This window comes from Acanthochromis polyacanthus, chromosome 21 (assembly GCF_021347895.1).
Source record: "Acanthochromis polyacanthus isolate Apoly-LR-REF ecotype Palm Island chromosome 21, KAUST_Apoly_ChrSc, whole genome shotgun sequence".
NCBI lineage: Eukaryota > Metazoa > Chordata > Actinopteri > Pomacentridae > Acanthochromis > Acanthochromis polyacanthus.
Genome location: NC_067133.1, coordinates 16,828,030 through 16,849,351, shown reverse-complemented (window position 1 = coordinate 16,849,351; position 21,322 = coordinate 16,828,030). Strand labels below are relative to the sequence as shown.

Sequence of the window (21,322 nt, the reverse complement as noted above, 5' to 3'; positions counted from 1 at the left end):
GTGGTAAATTATTCCTATAAATAGGTCTGCTGTGTCTGTTTTTTTTTTTGTATTTTCAAATAAAGCTTTTTTTCCTCAAACATTTCAGCTACTCAGTTTAACCTATGCAAAGTTACAGAGGCAAAACAATTATTTTATTTTCATGCCAGACAAGACAAAGACGCACGAGACAAAACAATCTGAAGTAATTTTGTACCTAGCTGTAAATTCATTTCTGCTTTCCCACACAGCTTTCATTGGCACAAGAGGATAAAAAACTAGGAGATACAAAAATTGGTTTCAAATAACTACTCTGCTTAAAAAGTCACATCGTCCATTGACAGAGATAGATGAAAAGAGGAGAAAAACTACTAAAAGTCTCTTGTAAGAATCAAGACTTCTTTGAGTTTCTCTTCTGCTCGCCACATTTCTGTTTGATCTATCTACACCTGATCTACACACAACAAATACATCAAGATCTTTCCAATTCATAATCCAAACACATTATTTTACACAAACGAAACATATTAAACGCCATAATGTGCACTAATAAAGTTTTGCACATCATAATCTCTGGAAGATTGAATTCTATTCTGAACAGTAGTGTGAACCTGTCAATCACAAGAAGCCTTGCTGGAAGCATTTACAATGATGCAGGAGCTGCAAAAAGAGACTTGTTAGCATCTGTTAAACAGCCGTCTAGTTGCAGTGAATTACGCTCTTTTGCATGCTGAGAAAATTAACGTGAATAATATAGCTCAGACTTTGTTGGAGACGGGCTAATCCAATTTGTCTCTGCTATGGTAGATACAAAGGATTGTGAAGCGCAGTCTGCAGTTTGAAGTGCCTGCTCCAAAACTAATGTGTCTTTGAACGAATCCTTCCATTTGTCAGGAAATCATGCACAGGAATGCTCAGCAAATACTTCAAACGAGGAGACGCGAGAAACGGTCCATGAAGTGCCATTCTCAGCCATTGCTGGCTTCCCTGCTTCCCACCTGGAGTCACGTATTAATCATCTCCTCTTTGAAACTGACATGAATCAGAGAGAGCGCACTTCACATGGCCAGAGAGCAAGCAGGGACAGAATGACGGAATCAGCATCAGGGGCTCAGCTCCACATCCAGCAGCTTGATTTAGAGAAAATGCACAGCTCTCAACTTCTGATACGGCGAAGATGACGCGCCATTGTCCCGTGGTTATTAATCCCAAGATGGAGACAGATCAGTTCTCTGGTTATTGATTTTAACAGCATTATATTTCATCCTCTTCTTGCCGTTTAAATTATCTTTAAAGTAGGGCAGATGTAAGCAGTCCTTTATAAATACTGGGATCATGAAAATTAAACACCTGGGTTTAATCCAGCTCTGTGCGACAGGCAATACAGCTGGCTCACCCGAGGGGACAGAGATGGAGGTGGCGGGGGCACAAACACCTGGATCTTGCTGGAAATATGCCTAGAACTCGTCATCAGATGGAATCAGCATGATTTTGTCGGACTTGCGGGAGCTCTTGTTGCCTGTGGCTACCTTTCCGTTTGCGCCGGGGTGGGTCACGTCCTGTGTGGATTGCTGGGTGTACTGCTGATAGGCCGGGGAGAAGTTGTGGATGGCGTCCTGTACCATGTCTCCTGGGTTTATGGTTTCCTTCAGACCGCTGGAGATGCTCTGCATTGGGGGGATGTTCTCTGCAGAAACAACACAGGAGACAAGGTCAGACAGTATTTTCTGTGACTGCGACGTTGCAGCATTAAATCCCTGAGAAAATGGATCTGTCTGAATACAAGTAAGAGGAAGTAAATGTGAAATGGAGGCACAGTTGTATTTATAGAACCAATGCATGGTTCAATATTATTTCGGGAAAATGAAAAGAAGGGATGAAAAATAATTAGCTATTCTGTAAATTACATCAATATATCACTTTGCTTTTGAATTCATTGTTAAACTGTAAAACGGTAAATCAGTGTCACGAATGTTGATTACAAATTCCCATAGACCGAGGTCACATCTTTAAATTGTCCACCCAACAGACCTTACTTAACCCTCTAAATCAGAAACATGCTTCTGGGCATTTTTTTGCTCCTTTCACATTTTTCCCTTACTGTGGGCAACTGCAATATAAAATCCTGCACTTCTATGGAAACAGTACAACCCTGGCTGGACGTACAGACGCTGAAATACATTCTGTGCCGTATAATACATTTATGAAGAAAAAAAAATCTGCTATCAACACATATAAAAGTTTGTCCAAGTGCCCCAAGGTCTTACCGATTCTGGATCAAAGTAGTATTTTTTTTATTTTCCATATTTGATGTGTATCTGCTCTGTGTAAACACAGCCTGCAGTTCAATTCAATTTAGACAAAAAGTCCCTGAAATGGAACATTGTGGAATGTGGCACGTAGAAAACACATCCACAGAGTAGTTCAAGGATTTTTGGAGAGTTAAAAATCTGATGATATGTTCCATTTTTTCAGTTTCTGGTGACAACAGATAGCGTAATTTTGTCATATTTCTTTTAACCCTTTAAGCTTCAGTCATTTCCAGCCGTTTTCAGTACAAAAAAAATCGCTAATATTCTATTTTTAAATAAAAAAAATTACGAAAAATACGGGGAATATTGGACGTGCATCGGGAGGTGCATTTCCTTGAAAACGACTGATTCGGGGATTTTATACGACTTCAGGACATGTTTTGGACAAAATAGTTTACTGGCTTGTGTCATCTGGATGTAAAAGGTTGGATTATGGCTGTTTTTTGTGGAATATTTTTTTTTGTGTGTAATAATAAACCCGGAAATGTGAGTCGCGCTGTGTGCGTTGAAGCCGTGTATAGAGAACGGATGGATGAATATTTGTTTTTGTCGGACAAATGTGTTTTTCTCACCCGCTGTGGTAATCGCATCTGAAAGTGGTTTATACCGGCGGATTCATGAGAATCTAAGCTTTCCATCGGTGTATAGTGTTTGTATAATCGCGTTTGCACCCGTCGGACATTCTTGAAATTCCTATGCAAATTAGTAGGTGTACCGCCAGCGGTACACTGAAGCTTAAAGGGTTAAGAAAGCATGCCTTTCAGGTACTGGTGTTTACTGTTGTTCCAGGCTGACTGCTTTTACTATATGTCCTGGACTGTGTGTGTATGGGGCCCACTTGTGTGCATGGGGTGGCGATGGGATGCGTTTTAATTTCAAAATTATTTATTTTTCAACTCTGTACATTTTACATTTAACTCAACCATTGTGTGGTGACCAGGGGGTTTGTTTTGTCGTTGCTTTGTTTGTGGCACACTTTTTTTTTTTTTTTGTACTTGACAACTTTGGAATCTATGATAATACCACTTGCAATAATTTTGTGATTAAAAACTCAACAAACTTGTGCAAAAAAAAAAAAAAAAAAGAAAGAAAGCATGCCTTTCAACACTGCTGCTGGGTTTGGGGGTTTTCGATTAGTGAAAAACAACAATTGTTTGGTGCTTTTTAAAGTGCTTCAGACTCTGCCTAAAAACTCCAATGCTAATCTGTGTCATTACCATTGTTCGCTGGATTTTGAGTCAAATGTTCAGAACAAAACAGTTTCAAGGCAGAAAAAATATTAACAATATTGTTTTTCCCTTCAAACAGAGCTAATTAATTAACATTTTAGTTCTACTGTTTGTCAAAGCAACACACACCAGCAGCAATATCAAACAAGAGAAAAAAAACACTCAATAAGCATGTTTATTTCTTTTGTCATTGCTTTTTCGCCAGCTGTGGTCTAAATACATCCACATATTGACTGAACACAATTCAGTCACTGTCTCCGCTGATGTTCCCTGAGCATCCAGCTGTGAGTCAGGCTGCATTTAAACCAGAAAGAAAAGGACCTCCAAACGTGGGGGGGGGGGGGGGGGGGGGGGGGGGGGGAGCCGGCACACATCCTCAGCCTTCTGTTTCAGGGTCACTGGCAGTGTTGTCTAAATTGGCTTTTGGAGGTGGCAAAGAGAAGGGCAAAGTGGGGTTGGAGGGGGTACAGGGAGGTTAGATACGGTCTGCTGGGTTTCTCCTTACAGCTTGCCTCCCCGCTTCACAAGACTGAAGCAGAGGAACCCTAAACCAGAGGTGTGACAACCTCTGCAATCACACATATCAGCACCTGAGGGAATGTTAATGATATTGTTCAGAGGTTATAGGCAGAAACCGGGTGACTGAAGTAATAAAACTAAACCAGAGGAATGAAATCTAATAATCAGATGCTGACTTTGGAGCAATGTTATTACTATACTCAGTCTACACCTGAGGATGGGTAATCGATTTCTTTCCATATAGGCAGAAAAACTAACACTTTCATGTCTTTTCCTGTCTTTGATCACATCAAATTGAAGTATTCTTCAACATTTGCAGTGCTTCTGTACAGTAGGCAGTTCAAAGCACACAGGTTTTCTCAAAACAGGAAAAATGGCACAATCACAGAAACCATTCCTCTTGGTTTTATATAATAAACTGCAGATTTGAATTTCTCTGCATCTTTCTCTGTTTTGCCTTAATGGCAACCATCCTCTGAGCTGTTAGTATCGATATATACCCATGGGATGATTGCTGCCCCTGCAGCTCGACTGCCACCTAGCTCACAACAGCACCGCATTCAAGTTGTAAACAAACACACAATTCAGTTTCTGTTTCAGCGAAAACAGAGGGATTCAATTGGGAATTTTACTTTTTTACAAAGCAATGTGATCACTGCCATTTCCAATCCTTTCAAGTCTGCTCTGCGTCAGTCCTTATTCTGCGGTGGAGAAAGGCAATTAGCCTCGGGAAACGTCAACATACTTCCAAGGCGAGGTAAAGAGGACAAGAGGTAACAATCGGTTCAGCTGCTTTTCTCTGCTCCCCGTACAAACCGCATCACTCACCTGGCACGTCGTTTTTCTTCTCCTGGTAGACGGTGCAGGTGAAGGCATATCGGAGAGCAATGGCAGCGAAGAACATTTCAATGCAGATGATGAAGTTCTGCCAGCCTGCTGCCACGGTGCCGGCGCCGACCTCCTGTCCGTCGATGAAAAGCGCATTGGGAATGACACCGCAGCGTTCCAGGATGGCGAGGACCATTCCTGCGAAAAGGTGCCACATTTTCACTATGAATTTATACTTTAATGCTCTGGACATTATTGAAAGAAAAACGAGGAGGGCTCGGCTTACCTTGCCAGAAGGACAGGAAGATGACAGATTTAATTGTGAGGAATTTGAGCACCGGTTCGTACGGCCTGAGCAGGTCACTTGTTGCGAAGAAGAAGAGGAAAAGAGCGTAGAGGGCCAGGCTGACGGAGAAGTTGTAGATGATTGTGATGTACAGGTATCCTCCATTCACGCTGCACAGAAAAGGAAAACAGAGTCCACAGTGTGTCTACAAACCTTAAATCATGTATTTGCAACCAACGTGACATGTCTGACTGAAGGTTCTTCAAGTTTCTTGACAGTGATTATTCAGTTTTGACGCCATTAGTAACTTAGAGCTGAATCAAAAGACATCAGCTAAAGTTTGATGATATAGCAGCCATATTTCACGAACAGCTGGAATCTTTTTGTCTTCTTCTTTGAAAAAGAAGTTCAAGCTTGTTTATACAGGGTCTCCTTATTTCCAGGATTCATCTGATAAACAGGCAGATATCTATATGTGATTGTCAGTCCGCCTTTTCTAGCCTTTTTTGCATTCTAGAGAGCCTCTCTGAGGACTCAGCTGTGACTACACTAATTACTCCCATGCAGTACGGAGTGCATGGTTGGCTGAAAGCGAATAAGTAAACAATCTGTGAATCATCGTGGTCTTGCTGCAGAGCTTAAAGAAAGCCATAAAAAAAATAAACACCGTTATATTTCTGCCTGCTAATTTTGCTGTTGAAGCATATGGGGAAATAAGAGGAAGAACTGAATAAAGTCTATCGTTTAGTCTGACAGTAAGTGGGTGAAGATATAAAGCTGATTGGAAACTTCAGTACAAAGCCCTCACTGAACTCTGTGCTTCTTCTGAGTAGTTTTGAAACAAGTGTTGTCACAGCTGAATCCTCAGAAAGAGACAGTGAACGGAGAGGCGGAGAAGAGCGCCTGAAAAGAAGTCAGGCGGAATTTATGGACTGCAGATTTTATAGCTTCTGATTTCACGCTATAGACACTTTTATTCAATATATTACCCTCTTCTTATTCTGTTGAAACCCTTATTGGCTCATGCAAAGCACTGAGGTACACTTGAATTAAATTTATCAGTCTGCAATTTATCCCCAGCCTTTGTATCACTTGACATACAAAAGTAGAAATATGAAATGAAGCAATTCCTCTCTTCTTAGAATAATGTTCCTCGCCTGGTGTAACATATGATAAGAATTAAGAGGCTTCATTTTAAAACACTTACTACCTTTGGGGATGAAGCGGCAATATAATTTCTTTAGTCCTTATTGCAAAAAAGCTTCGAAATTACTTGTTTCAATATGAACAATACCCGAGAAGCTGAGATTATGGCATTGACAGTGACAACTGGGACAACACGCCGCAGAGCACCTGCGAAGTTTGAAGCCATCACTTTTAACTTCAACTAAACCTTTTAATCCAGACATTTTCCACCATGCTTACTGTGAAGAGGCGATATAATTATCTCCATTTCCAAATTGCTTCCGTGTGCACGTAAACAGCAAACGATTCTCCCGGCAATGACATGGATGTGTACGATACATAGAGAATGAAATGCAAAGAGAGGTGCTGCTCACTTAAAATCTCCATCATGATATTTGCCAAAGGCCTGCAGGATGATGGTGATGGCTGCCATGATGGGTTTGACAACGCAGAACTGGAGAGTCGCCTGAAGAACACATTACAATTCAGAGTGAGACATCAAGAGGCAACAAACAAGGACACCAAGAAGGAGGAGAGAGAGGATGAGGACGTCAGAACCTGTTTGCACATTTAATTAGATGGGAAAGGTTGTGCAAAAGCAAGTTGTCTGTGTACCAATAGTTTAACCACTAACTTACCAAACAAGCTTATTCCCATTTAGTGCAGATAATAAAGTCATTTCATGCAATGGAACAGTTAACTTGTGTGGGAAAAAAAAGGACAAAATCCATTGATGAGCACAACTTGAGTTCACAAATAAACAGGTTAAAAAAACAATTTACTCTTTTATGAGGGGTTACGTGTTGGACTATTTCTTGGCTCGGAGCAGTAGCTTCCTGGAATCTCTGATGCTTGTCTGGCAATTGCTCAAAGCCAAGAAACTGTCCAGCAGCAATGGCTCATCTGAAAGCATGTTTTGTTTTATATTATCAACTCCAGTTTCTCTGCGAGATGATATTATTCCAGCCTAAACTAGTACTTTCATATAAAGAACTAAAATATTCCAAAACAATGTTGAAAAATATACTTTGTTAAAGTGGATTTGCCTTCTAATGTTTATAGTCAGCCACAAGACATGAAATATCAGTTGATGTATGAATTACTGCTATGAAGCCTCAAGTTTGGCTTTGAAAACCAGATGTAATGAATGAGGGATGATGTGGCTGAGAACTGAAGGACACTATTTAAGGAAATAGGGAAGCAACCTGTCAGTAAACTTCCATGTAGCGGCGCTGTGAAAAATACCCAGTTTTATTGTCTATGTTACCCTAGTTTCATCGTCTGTTTTACTTGAGGTCATGGTCTCAATTGAGGTCATGAATTCATAAAGAAAATGTTTACTGATGCAACAAATCAAGGGTCAAGTACAGTCATTGTCTCATATACATCCATAAAATCAGACTTCAGGCACACAGAGGAGTCGCCACCTGCTGGCTGTTAGAAAGAATGCAGGCGTAAGGCACATGAACGTTTGCTTCACTTTTCAGACCTGCAAGCTACGCTTAACTTTTATATACAGTATGATTACAGACTTCCAAAACTTATCTCTTCATACGGGCAGAAGTTAAATAATGAAATCTACTCGATATATCAGATCTGCTGTCTCATATTTTTCTCTTTTGTGCTGTTGCCCGGCATCCCTGCATCTTTCATTTCTGCAAAGAAACACTCTTAACCCTTTCTGACAAAGCCTCTGCTCAACATCAAGTCAATTCTTAATAAGTATAGAAATTCCTGTTGTATTTTAACTCCGTTTTTCTCTTGTTCCTGCTTTTAAGGGAAGAGAATCTTGTAATTGCCCATTGTAAAACTGAAGTACCTGTTGTTTTTTTATTCACCCACTAGGGAGCAAGTTGTGAACACATCACTGACATGTCAGCAGCAGCTGCTGTTTACTCATCCAACAGTTCTGTAGCAACATTATCATTCATTTGGAGCTGTGTGTCTGGTCACGTCGTGAATCTGTGTCCAATATTCAGTCTTTTTTTTAGTTGTTTTTAAATTTCTACCAGCTCCTGAAGGAAATAATTGGCTCTTTAACTGCTAAATGCTGCACCATACTCAGCAGCTCATCACAAACTGTGTCCGTTTGCATAACAGCTGTGACAAAAAAAAACCCCACAATGCTAATAAAAGAGCAATAGGAGTTAGCCAAAACTGTAAAGTTGCAGATACCAAAATAATAAGTAAATATGTAATAAAGCCCTTAAAAGCCACAGAGACCTGCCAATTCATATTATAAGTCTTCTTAATTTATCACTACCAGCAACCCTATTGACACTTTTTACATAGCTATTAGACGTATTGTTGTGGTAAAACTATTCGTTCAAGAGAGCATCCTCCACCTTCAAATTCTGAAAAAAAAAAAAAAAAAAAAAAAAGGCAGTCACACCCATCTGCACTTGACTGTTTATTCATTTGAATACAAAATTGCCATCACCAGCAGTCCCTGGGCTCCACAAGATTCCCACTTGTACCCAGTTTAAAGAAAATTATTCCCTGAAGCATCCCATGATATGATAAATGACTTATAACTGAAATGTCAAAAAACAGTTTAGGATGTAAGAGCAGCTTATCCTCTAACCTTATCTTCAAGAACCAACATAACTCTAGGCTGCTTTTTCATATCAGTGATTCATTTGTTAAGCCCTCTTCTAATGACACAGCGAAGCTTCCCCAAAACGTGCAAAGAATCTGAATGCTTTTTACCCTCCAAAAACACATCAAGGCCTATCAGATCTTGTGCTCTGCCAGCTTCAGTACTGTGTTGTAAGGAGCCGTTGAAGATATTTTAACTCAGTCCAGGTTTAGACTTCATCTCACCTCAAATCTTCTCTCAACAAAACATTGGTGTTTTCTTACTCCAGATTCCAACATTATGTGATCAATCTACAGTATATATGGTGTGCTCCAGTATTTCAGTTGGAATGAATGAACATGTATGACAGCAGTTATTTTGAAATCACGTGTGCTTCGTTTCACTTCGGTCTTGACCTGCAAAACAGCATTTAATTTCCAAAGTGTTCAATATATAGACTCCTGAAAGGTGAATGAATGCCAATGAGGACGGTCTATTTGAAGAGCAGAAAACGTGGTGATAAAAACTTTGTCTACACCTAAACTTTGGCAACATAAACTGTAACCAACAAATGACACAAAAATGATCAGACGTTTAGTGCAGTGCTTCTGTATAAAATCCACAGGGCTGCGCTATAATCGTTTTCTCATTCGCCACCAGGGGTTTTTCTTTTAAAGCACTTCAGATTCCTGTTGAGGTACATGGAGTGTTTGTCACTTGGTTCTTTTAAAAAAAAAATCATTTCACCGTGTATTTTGTTTTGAAGATATAACTCTCAGTTTCAATATCCATCAGTGTTAGACTGGAAGCTTGTGCAGGATCCCAGGACAGTGGAAGGGAGCTCTGCGCTGACAGCTCATATCATTGCTCTGTGTTTATTATCAAGCTGTTTTCACCTGGCCTCAATTGCTTTTGTCCCCCCCCACCCCCCTTTTTAAACCATTGGATGTTATCCCCTGAAAAGCACACAGTCAATTATAACAGCTGTCATTTTAAAGCAGTCTGGGGATCTGGGCAGAACGGTAATTTACATCGCAGCATTGTTTCTGTGTTTATTTATTTATTTTGGAATGACAATTTGATGTGTTCCTATTCTCCGTGTGTGTCGGATTGCGTCAGTGGTCAAAAGGAGCACCTCCAGAGCTGAGATAAGGAGGTGACTGAAGCTCACCTGTTTGCAGAATCTTAAAAAGCCGATGGAGTAGCTCATTCCGACGAGGCAGCACGTACCATAGAGGCAACTTGACCTGTGAAGACAGCAGGAGGAGGTGAGCGATTACGTGACGTCAATGCTGAAAACATCACATATTTAGCATCAGGTGAGAGAAAAGAGTTCAAGCCTACTAAGTATGTATAAGTGGCAAGCAGAAAAGGAATTTATGTATTATGAAATAAAACAGTTCGAACATAAAACACACTGATGAAAAATGTTTAGTCTTTGTTGATATTAGAGCTCAAATCAGCTGCTCTGAGGAATTTTTCAAACAACAAATTCAGAAGTGTGTTTATTTTAGTTTGCCAAATGTAATAATTGGCTGTTTCATCTTTGCTTAATACCAGAGAATCCGTTTGAGTTTTGGAACATTGGTTGATATCCTCGGGAAACTATAACAGTTTTATCTTTTGAAATTTGACAGACAAGGCAACTAATCAACCACTAAAAACATTTTCTGCTAATGAAATAATCATTTAAAGAAATAGCAGTATTAGTTGACATTCCTGCATTAGTTTAGGAGTTAAAAATGATAAATTAAAAATGGTTCAACAGTTCATGCAAAGGTACAAAAGTTGATTCTGTTCCCTTTAAGATATTTCTATCATATTGTGCGCAATAAGAAAATACAACACACTTCATTTTGATTCTTTTGTAAATAGGAAAACTAGCTATTTAGACCAAATCATTATCATTTCTGGTATCCAATGTGTTCATGGAACATCACATGTAACATGTACATGAGGTCATGTCTTGTGGACAGGTCTGAGAACATTAATGAACTGAACAGAAATTTGACTCTTTCTTAAAAACACGGTGTATTCAGGTAAATCCATGACACTTATTTATTATTATCATCACCATACTCTCAGTCTGGGGTGTTTAGGAGACATGTTAGTGGTTGGAGAAGGCAGATGGATTAAATTAAACTGGCAGAGAAACACTGGGCTGTCCTGCAAGGCTGAGCATGGAGGCAGCGGCAGCAGAAGAAGATTAGGACTAAACTCAGCCTGATCCCAAACAACAGCTCCAAATCAGTCACATGCAGCTACAGAGCATTGTCAGCCTCGTTCATCTCAGGTGCTGTTCAGACGCCTTCAGATGCTCTTTATGCTCTTAACTGTCAGATTATACAAAGGAAATGAGTAAAAATCAGCTAAGTAGTAATAATGTGTAACAAATCATCTCGACATTCAAATTCTTTTATTGATTAATCAAAGGACATTTTATTACACTTTGATGATTGCCTTAACAATAGAAACATATGAAAAGATAGTAAACTAGGCACGTTTTTGACAAATGGCCTATCAAGTTTCCAAAATTACGCTTATGTATGTTACTTTTTGACAGACAAAAGTGAACTTTTTTTCCGTCAAAAGTAACATACAAAAGTAACATAAGCGTAATTTTGGAAACTTGTCAAAAACGTGTCTACTTTACTATCTTTTCATATGTTTCTATTGTTAAGGCAATCATCAAAGTGTAATAAAATGTCCTTTGATTAATCAATAAAAGAATTTGAATGTCTAGATGATTTGTTACACATTATTACTCCTTAGCTGATTTTTACTCAAATATTCCTATCATTGAAAAGTATTTCATAACTTGCCTCATGTCTGCACCTCTGATTGTTTTACTTTATCTGTTGTTTTACTGCCGATACGTAGACAACGCCCAAGCACTCCAATGCAACCAGATTACTTGCAAATAAGAGGACGGACAGTCAAAATAAATTCAAACAGAGATTTGCATGCAGGATGAAAATAGTCTTTGCTGTTCCCAGCCTTGCTTCCTACAAACCTGGTCTGTAATTGAGATGTCATTTTGAATAATTTCACATGTAATGTAGTTTATTAATGAGACTGACACATTAAACCTCATCGACCATTGATGTACATTAGAATATGACTGGGTTCAATGTGTTACTATCAACTTTCCAATATGATAAGTAGATTGTGCTGTAATTTTGTGTAAACACATAAACAATATGATGAATTGATTTGCCATGCTGTTAATTAAAGCATAATCTAAGAAATATGCTACAACTTGAGGACGCCACACCTTTTCTCAAAAATCGCTTGCTGAAAAATTCTCTTTGACTTAAGAACATTATCTGATGTCAGTGGGAATCCAAAAGGATCTATAAAAGCAAAGTGAACCTTTTACAAACAAGATGTATACTGTGCATCTTGTTTCCACTTGCTGGTGTCGAGCCGTACCATCGTTCATCACGACTCAATATTAGTGTCTGTACTGTCTCATGAAGGAGGCAAAGAGCTGCTGCCCTGTGGCTGAGTCAGCCATAAACACAGTCTATAAAGACTGATCAAAAGCTCAGATATAGACGAGAATGGTCACCTATGACCAACGCCGTTGTTTATTGGCAGCACTTTTACTGTGGTGTTCAAACTGAGTGCTAATTCAAGGCCAGAAAATGCACCTTGGACCTTTTATGATCATAAACATAGAGGCATAAACATAGAGGCAAAACCATACCGCAGTTACCCTGGTCAGGCTAAAATGTTGTATACTTCTGAGTCAACATTTTATTGAACAGAACACTTTTAGTCCGGCATGCACATGTATAACCAACAGAGAGCACTCACTGGATGGGCTTCCCTCGGATCTCTGACATGATTGCACTCTCTCCTCCCAGATACTCAAAGGACAGGCTCAGGAAATTGTAAATGACAAAAGCTGGAACACAAAGAGAAGGGTTATTTCTTTTTTTTTGTAACCCAATATCAAACAGATTTCATGGCTTGATATTAACTGTAGAATAATTTCTCATCCCCTTCAAGTATAACTTCACGGACAAGGTCAAATTATTTCAGAGGAAAGAAACTTCCACATGATAAAAAATAATTAGTCCTACATTTTGGAACAATAACTGTTTCAGTCCTTACATTAAGAAGCTTCCAAGGGTTCTGTGTCTTGGAAATCCCTTCCTAATCCTTTGTTGCTATTTAAGGAGGGATTAAATGAAGCTAATGCAGATGGTGTCCAGTCAAGAGAAGGTTCATTATGTTTTAGCCTGGTGGTATTCTAGCCTCCACTTCTTTCTGATGCACTGCACTATTAATCAGCCACAAAATTGGCCTGCAAACTGGAACCTAATCTCCTGAATAATGTATTTCCTATTTTTCCCCCCAAATTACTTGTAATCCATTTTTCATATGATTCACCTTTGCCATTGGTGAAGTGCGTCAGTCTTCAAACTTCAATGTGTAATTATTGTTGCATTGCACAAAGGCAATTAAACTGCAATCTAGAGGACAGGATCTGCATTATGTTTGAATCCTGAAAATTGCTCAACAAATCTTAAATTAAATCAACCTAATTTCCATTCCACAAACACAACAAACAAGCGTTTAATGAATAGAGAAAAAAAAAGAAAGAAAATGGATGCTCCCAGAAATATAACACCTTCAGTAATGAGGGCTACCTACATGAACACAATGACTGGTGAGAAAAATCTAGCTTGGTCACTTCTTTGGTTTCCCCTTCTTGGCTGACATTTAGCATATGAGGGCAGGAAAACGGCGGCGGCGGCTCGGAAAGGACACTATCAGGCAGAAGACTTAGCGCTTCAGATACTTACCTTCGTAGCAGTCCCGAACAGAATCAAAATAGACGTAATACTGGTTGTTGCTGATGAAGAGGAGGCTGAGCCAAGAATCAAAGGCATAAACTGGCACAATAAACAGGATGCGGATGATGTAGCGCTGCTCATTAGGGACGGTGTAGGATCGAAGGTGTGTATAGATCTACAATGAAAACATGGACAAAGCACAAAAACCATCAGCCAAAAAGACAAAAAATGACCTTATTGAGCATTGCTACAAAATAATAGAGCAGGGTTATGACTTAAATAACTGAGAAACCTAATCTCTGCTAATGATATATCAGAGTTAAATGACTTTGAGAAGGCTGCACGATTATTTTCATTATTAATCATTAACTTAATGTGTTATTTGAGAAGTCAATAAAAAGCCATTTTGATTTCCCACCACCCAAGGTAACATCTTCAAACTAACAGTGCACATTACAAACTAATATAAATGACAGATATTCAGTTTGCATTAATAAACGGCCATGAAGAAGAAAATCTTCATTTTCCAGATCTAGAACGAGAAAATAAAGACATTTTAGTTAATTGCTGCTCTAAATAAATTGATTAATCAGTAAATAATTTAAGCTCTAAACTTAAGGGTTTGCATCTTTGCAGTTTTACATCCCAGTAATTATATTACAAAGGCAACAGAAGTACATGAGAATCCTTTGGAATTATCTGCGTCTATGAATGAATTTGTCTGAAAATAAATTCCAATTATGAGCAAAGATGTTGAGCAGAAAAGACTGAAGTCACGATTGAAAACATCATTCAATACTGACAGTGTAGGATAATGGCATATGCACAAACATACTGGAGTTAGCACAATTATGGGCAAGGGTTGTAGCAAGTTAGAATAAAAAAAATTAAAAAAAACTTGGTTAACAAGAAGCATCTGCTGATTAAAAAAGACATTCAGTACACTTGTGTTCAAGAACTGCATGTGCATAAAGCAGGAAAGGTTTACAAAGTAATCTCAGAGTTTATATACTGATCAGACGATGGTTAGACAGGTCTATAAATGGAGACGATTTAGTGCTGTGGCGGGGCTCCCTAAAGGTGGGCGTCCAGCTTCAAAAGCACAAACTGAGCTATAAATTATAAACACTTGTGAGTTACTTGCTCAAGCACACTGTGTTTGTCTATGGCGGGGACTTAGATGAAGAGCAGATCTAATTTTATGATCACGTATTGCAGCAAACCACGTGATTTGAAGGTTCACATCGGGTTTGCAACTTTATGTCGATAACTACATTAAAGAACTTACTATTATTACATGGCTTTGAGATTCATAGCTTATTTGATCATTTTTAAGTGTCGACAGCCTCAGTCTATGAGAGACTCTTGGTAAAAGAAGGGAAAAGTAGCAGTAATAATTAAGTTAGTTCCTAAAGCACTGAAGTGATGTATAAACCACAGGAGCGTGAACACGGTGAAACACCCAATCCTAAATCTGGCTGGTATTATTTATGGCCACATTTCTATCTTGTACCGACTTGTTCTGTCTGCCACTTTGAAATGTAGCAATGGGGTTTTGCAGAATAAGAGATTAAACAACTCCCATTTTAATGACCTCCCAGAACATTAGTGCTTCAAACTTACTGACCACACCTTATATTGTGCAGCTCCGACTTCACATACAGAAGCAGATAATGAGATCAGTAAATAAACTTGGTTTCACAGAGACGATAAAGGTCTTAACCTTTAGATTTAACGCACACACACAACTCTTCCACATGGCCTCATATGGCCTCTACAAACATAATGCAGTGCAGCTGGCAACCTTGAGGGGAACACAATATAGATTCTTACACCAATCATGATGAGCAACAATGATGAATTACTCTGAAAAGGTACAATTGTTAATGAAGCTGACATAAATGACTGTTTTTTTCCATTCTGACCTCAAGCATATGAAGTATGTACAGTATGATCCATATGCCTGCAGGCTGAGATAAGCTTTGAACAGTATGAGGAGAGTTCAGTTAGACTGTTTCTTTCAGGTGATGTAATGCGACCACATGACTGCTGTGGCTAATGGCACCAAAATGAAGAAACCAACAACAAGGCTGTTGGGAAATATGAAAGAAATATCTCAGTAGTTTATGTTACTGCAAATACAATCATGCCATCAAATCCATTCTTCTTTGACAGATACTCATAGGATCTCTTCAACTAAACAATTAGCAGATTTAATTGAAAAATCTGTCAAACTGTCTCTCCAATGTTATTGTCCCTCCGAAGATGAATGCAGTCGTGCAGAACAGGCTCTTAAAATGTAGCGCTTATTGAAGACCAAAGCATATTAGGGGAGTATTATTGTGGTGCCAGAGACGATGGCAAACGTTTTCTCGTAATAACTCATGACTCACTCTTCATAAGAAGACCATTTAAAAAGGACTAACCAACTGAAAGTTTCTCAGTCGACCACGCTGCTTATGACTCATTAGTCAACTAATTGTGTGTGAGGGGCAATCCAAGTAATCCACACTGAGCTTGAAACACTGTCGACTAATAACCATAACTCTCCGAAGAGACATAAAATAAAAACAACATCGCTTCAATATTCAAATTGTACCTCATCCAACAACCAACTCACTGTACTTACAATTTGTAAAACTACAATGTCATCTAAGGCAGAATAAAAATAGACCATCTCTTTTGCCTAATATTTGGAAACTGTTCAGGTCTTATTTCACGCAAACGTGTTTAATATTCTTTCACTTTCATGTGTTTAAATGTGAGAATGTGCTGCTTTTTAAATCAACATGTGGTTGTAACTTGAATATCTACTGGTTTTCTGACACTGTAGCAAAAAAAAAAAAAAGAAAATAATCACTAGCTGTAGCCTGAATTTCAACTTTAACTTGAAAACATAATCCACTAAGCAATCTTAAGTACTTTCTCTATATAAATTTAGCCATATGTTCTTGCAAAACATCCCATTTCGGTTGTTATTCAATCCCAAATTTACTCAAAACTCAAAAGACGGCTACCACATTGACAGTTGGTGTTCATGAAATATGCCAGCTCAATTTAGAGACAATGTGTTTAAATGTATTTTGCTGTGCTTTGAGAAATATGTAAAAAAAAAAAAAACATGATTACTTTAAAACCTCTGAAAGTTCCACCCATTTTGTAGGTATTTTAACCACAAGCAGTTATTAGAATGATGTTTTCTTGGTGATATTTTGCCGCATTTTAATGTTAAACTTACCATCAGTGATGTTTTGCAAATTTTGAATGTTTTTAAATGACTGCTCAACGTCCAGAGTCTCTGCTCGACACATGCAGCTTGATTAAATGCCCATTAGAGGCTGCACATTAAAGCCTGATTACTGTGAGGGTGGGGGTGGGATGCATTTGGCCATCTCTACATGTGAAGTGAAGCAGAATGGAGATCGATGCTCTCTATTCGCTTGAAAACAGAGAAAAACCCTATGTCTTTCCTGATACAAATTCATATTTGTATGCTGAATAAACACCCAAGTAAAGCTCACGGAGACTTATTTCTGCAGTTTGTGCCCCAACACTAGATTTAAGGACAAAGGCTATTTATGTGAAAACATAAATAGCCAAAAACAGAGGTGAATCTACGTATTGTAATTTAACACCAGTGCCATTTGCAAAACAGAATACAGTTGAAAGGTAGGAGATAAGTCTGGTCTGCTGCTCTTAATCCCAAACGCTTAAAGTTGCACAGGGACCAATAAGCCCACCACAGAGAAAAATGAACCACACTCCACTGATTACTAGCGCGAAAAGCACCGGCAACATTACAGCAAAGAGGATCTAAGGTCATTGTCTATTGGTGTTTGGTATTCAGAATGTGAGTTTTAAAAGTCTATAGCAATCCTCTAGAGCCAGCTCAGATGAAACACCACCAGCACTGCAACACTAGTCCTGCAGACCATTTCATCCTCCCGGTGTGACAGAAAAGATGCCTGTTGGAAACCTGCTCCACTCTCCCAGCGGAACACTTGCTATTTATTTGTTCAATTAAAATGTCTTGCTGGCAAGTGTTTGGGCCAAACACGTACTATATTAAAAAAGATAGAAACCAATTTGCTGGATATTGAGTCACAATTCCCAATACGGAGATTGTTTTTGGATCACTGCATGCAACACGTTGATGCACTGTGAGTGCGTGTCAAAAGGCTTCCTAAAGTACACAAACAACAACTCTTTAATGAATTACACCACACAGAAAAGTCAGATGGCTGTGTTAACGTAAATGTGGGTATCAAATCCAGCTGAAAGATGGACACACAGTCAGTATTTGGGTCGTAAAACAATTAACTAAATCTGGAAGTATTGCAGCTACACAACATGAAAACCGCAGTGAACAAGAAAACAGCCTCATCCTTTATAACGCCGTAAATGTTATCTCAATATCAATTGATTTCCCTGCTGATAATACACAGCACCCTTCTGCATTCTCTGCAAATGATAAAAACCATAATGATAAGCTATCATCTCAGCACAGCGGGTAACTCGCCCACACAAGAGGAAATGCTTATTTACAACCGCGAGGAAACAGCTTTTGGGTAAAGGTGGTCTGTATTGAGCCATTTACTTCTTTCTGTGTATTTATTGTCCTACAATCAGCGAGGGGGGATTTTTTTTTGTCAATTTTAATCAGATATTAAGCAACAAAGACATTCCCACAATACAGTCGGGGTAACGTAAACAAGTTAGGGACATTAAAACCTGCCTGGAAAAAAGGGAAAATCTTTCAAACTAAAAAAAGTGTCAGAGCGGGTATGAGAATAAGAAGCTGAGACGCTGAATTCAGTGCACTGGAGCTGTAAGATAATATGCCTTTATGGATATAAGAATATGTTTCTGTCCTCTGGCAAAGGAGGTGCAATCTGTTGGTCCCAAACCATCTCTGATTACATATTTACATCACCGAGATTGCAGAGCTTTGAGGCCGTGCTACTCACTGGTGCTATATGCAATGATTTCTAGCTCTTCGGGCTTCATTGTTCATGTGCGAGCCTTCTGTGAAATGCTATAAACTCACCTGGTGGCATGTTATGAGCAAGGCAGACCAGACAAATATCCCCGAGAGGGCCTGAGCAGCCGTCGTGTTTAAAAAGATCTGATCCTCAATGATGGACCCGTTGCTTGTCTGGATAATGGTCATATTGGAGATGTCTGACTTGTCTGGGAGAATTGGTGCAGCCAGGTGCACAATGGAATTATTGTCGGCTGATGAATCCATGTCTTCGAGAGAAATGCTCATCTGAAACAGAAAGAAAACATAAGAAGTCAGGGGGAGGCATTCAGGGAAAATGTAGCAGCACTTCCTTCTGTTGGGCTGACTGGATGTTAATATGCACGAGGACATAATACAGTGTTTAATGATAATAATAAATTAATTTAGTTGCTGTGCAGGCCTCTCAGATATAGTCATTTTGTTTTTTGTTAGTTTTTAATGCTCATTGTAAACTGATTGTTTGATTAAAAGGGCAGCTTGCGTAAATTTATTCTGCTTTCTCCTCCTTTTCCTTCAGAAGTTTAGAAACTTTTGTTTTTGTATTGAATTGTTTCTTTTTTTCTTTTGTCAATGAATGAAATAAAAAATAAAATTAAACTATAATAGTAACAACAATGAACTCACACAAGCGCTTCTCATATTTAAAGGAAGAGACCTGTTTTTTCTTACTAAGATTCAAATGATCTTTACAGTCAACAAGCGGCTCACCTTGTAAAGTGGAAAGAGGAAGCAGTTTTATCCCGTGAAAACGACGCTGTGCACAAACAGTCCACAAAGTAACGTTACGGGGAAAACATTGGGAATAAAAAACACCTTTCAGAAGAAAGCAAAGTGTCCATTTAATGTCATTTACAAACGGCCCGTCGACATCATCCGACTCAACAGGCTACACTTCCTTGTTTGAGACAGGTGCCTCACCGAGGTCAAAGTCCCCACAGTCAGCGAGCAAAAAAGTCGAGCCAAAGCGACAAGAAAACACTAAAAACCCGTCAGAGATGGTGTCGTTTACTCTGAAAAACAAGCGAAAATGGCAAACTCTAAGTGGAAACAGTTTCAATTCCTCGTTGAACGGCGACGCGGTGGAGCAGCGGAGATAAACAGGTTGGGCACAGGTGAAGGAGTCACGTGGCTCCGGTTCCACGTATGTCGTCATCACGTTGGCACAGGATGGAAAGATTGCGCGCATCCTCAACTGTCACTGACATTTTATGATCGCTTTTATTTCCTTTACTTTTTTTTTTTTTTACTCAGATTGATAAGACAGGAAAGATTTTGAACTATGGAATCAAATAAAACAAATCAAGCATAATAATGAAACACAATAATGACAGATTACATCAACTCTAATTGGGTAACAGAAATTATCATGGTCTATATTAACTGACATTCAACTCTTGCTTTCATTCCTTCTTAAATATTTTTTTTCTACTTATATTTATCATGACAGCAAACAAGACCGGAAACATTTTGGACTCTGGAATCAAATAAAACAAATTAAGCATAGTAATAAAACACCATCCTGACAGGTTACATAACTCCAGTTGGGTAACAGGGATCATCATAAACTGCTGTAACTAACATTCAGTTATTGTACCTAATCTATTCTTTTTGTTCCGCAATGATCACAGATTGCAAAGGCTCTAATTGGGTAATAGGAATCTATCATAAACAGTATATCAAACATCTACAGAGTATATGTACATTATGCTGTATACTTATAGGAGCTGAGTCGTTAATAAGAAAACAGTCGACAATTATCTAAAAAATATACTTTACAGTCCAAATTTCCAGCTTGACAAGTGTTTTCTGTTTGTCTTCCTCTGATATTAATCTGAATATTTGGTCGCTTTGAATTGCTGGTTCAGGACAGGACATCAAAGTCCATCATCTGCAACATTTCTCAGTTTTTTCCCGCTATTTTATAAGCAAAACAACTAATTAATTTAGAAAATATTCATATTGACTGAAGAGAGAGATAAAGGTTTTTTACAAGCCTGAAATTTACGCTCCAGTCGGTTGATGCTCCAGTAAAAAATAAGAAACTAAATCTGCTTTGCACTGCAATTCCCTTATCAGAACACACAGATCTTTAAATACACTGGGAAAAATAAATCCAAATTAACCACACATGATGTAAATTTATTTAATCTTACAAACCTGCAAAGTTCTGAGGATGATATGCAGCAACATTCTGGAAAGCTGAAGCGCGCGCGCACACACACACACACACACACACACACACACATATATATAAATATATACTAGTGCTGACCTTTAGTTCTGCCTTTTCTCTCAGAGTGATAAAAGAGCTGTGATGAAAACTGCTACTACACAATTTATTGCTCTAAAATGTGCTGAAAAGACTAATTCACTGTTCAAATGTATTGCTGCTTGTGTAAAAGAGCTATGGTAAAATGAAACAGTGCAAAGGTTTTCCCAAGTCTAGAATGCCCTAGAGTTTGATGGGATTATTTGTGATACTTCAATCTGAATACCCAAACTATCCATCTCTGGGGCTGAGATGGGTGAGCTGCATTTTTTTTTTTTAAAGTAAAAAACAAAAAGGTTTCAGAAGTGA

General features: G+C 38.6%; 1 protein-coding gene across 1 annotated transcript; it reads right to left on the bottom strand.

Moving 5' to 3' along the window:
- Window positions 1-112: 112 nt before the first annotated feature.
- tmem184a (transmembrane protein 184a) lies at window positions 113-21,199 on the bottom strand. Its single transcript, XM_022200331.2, has 9 exons — window positions 19,453-21,199; window positions 18,769-18,990; window positions 13,731-13,896; window positions 12,736-12,826; window positions 10,088-10,163; window positions 6,713-6,804; window positions 5,154-5,323; window positions 4,868-5,065; window positions 113-1,666 (listed from the first exon to the last, which is right to left on the bottom strand). The coding sequence occupies exons 2-9, from the start codon at window positions 18,988-18,990 to the stop codon at window positions 1,437-1,439; spliced, it is 1,245 nt and encodes a 414-aa protein (XP_022056023.1). The 5' UTR covers window positions 19,453-21,199; the 3' UTR covers window positions 113-1,436.
- Between the last annotated feature and the right edge of the window lie 123 nt (window positions 21,200-21,322).

What these genes read in the sequence shown, in the direction of transcription:
- tmem184a (XM_022200331.2), bottom strand. Translation starts at nt 18,990, where the DNA reads ATGAGCATTTCTCTCGAAGACATGGATTCATCAGCCGACAATAATTCC. An exon ending in TGTTCGGGACTGCTACGAAG is followed by an intron (nt 12,827 to 13,730) that starts GTAAGTATCTGA and finishes TTTGTGTTCCAG; the next exon opens with CTTTTGTCATTTACAATTTC. An exon ending in GAAGAAAAACGACGTGCCAG is followed by an intron (nt 1,667 to 4,867) that starts GTGAGTGATGCG and finishes TTGTTTCTGCAG; the next exon opens with AGAACATCCCCCCAATGCAG.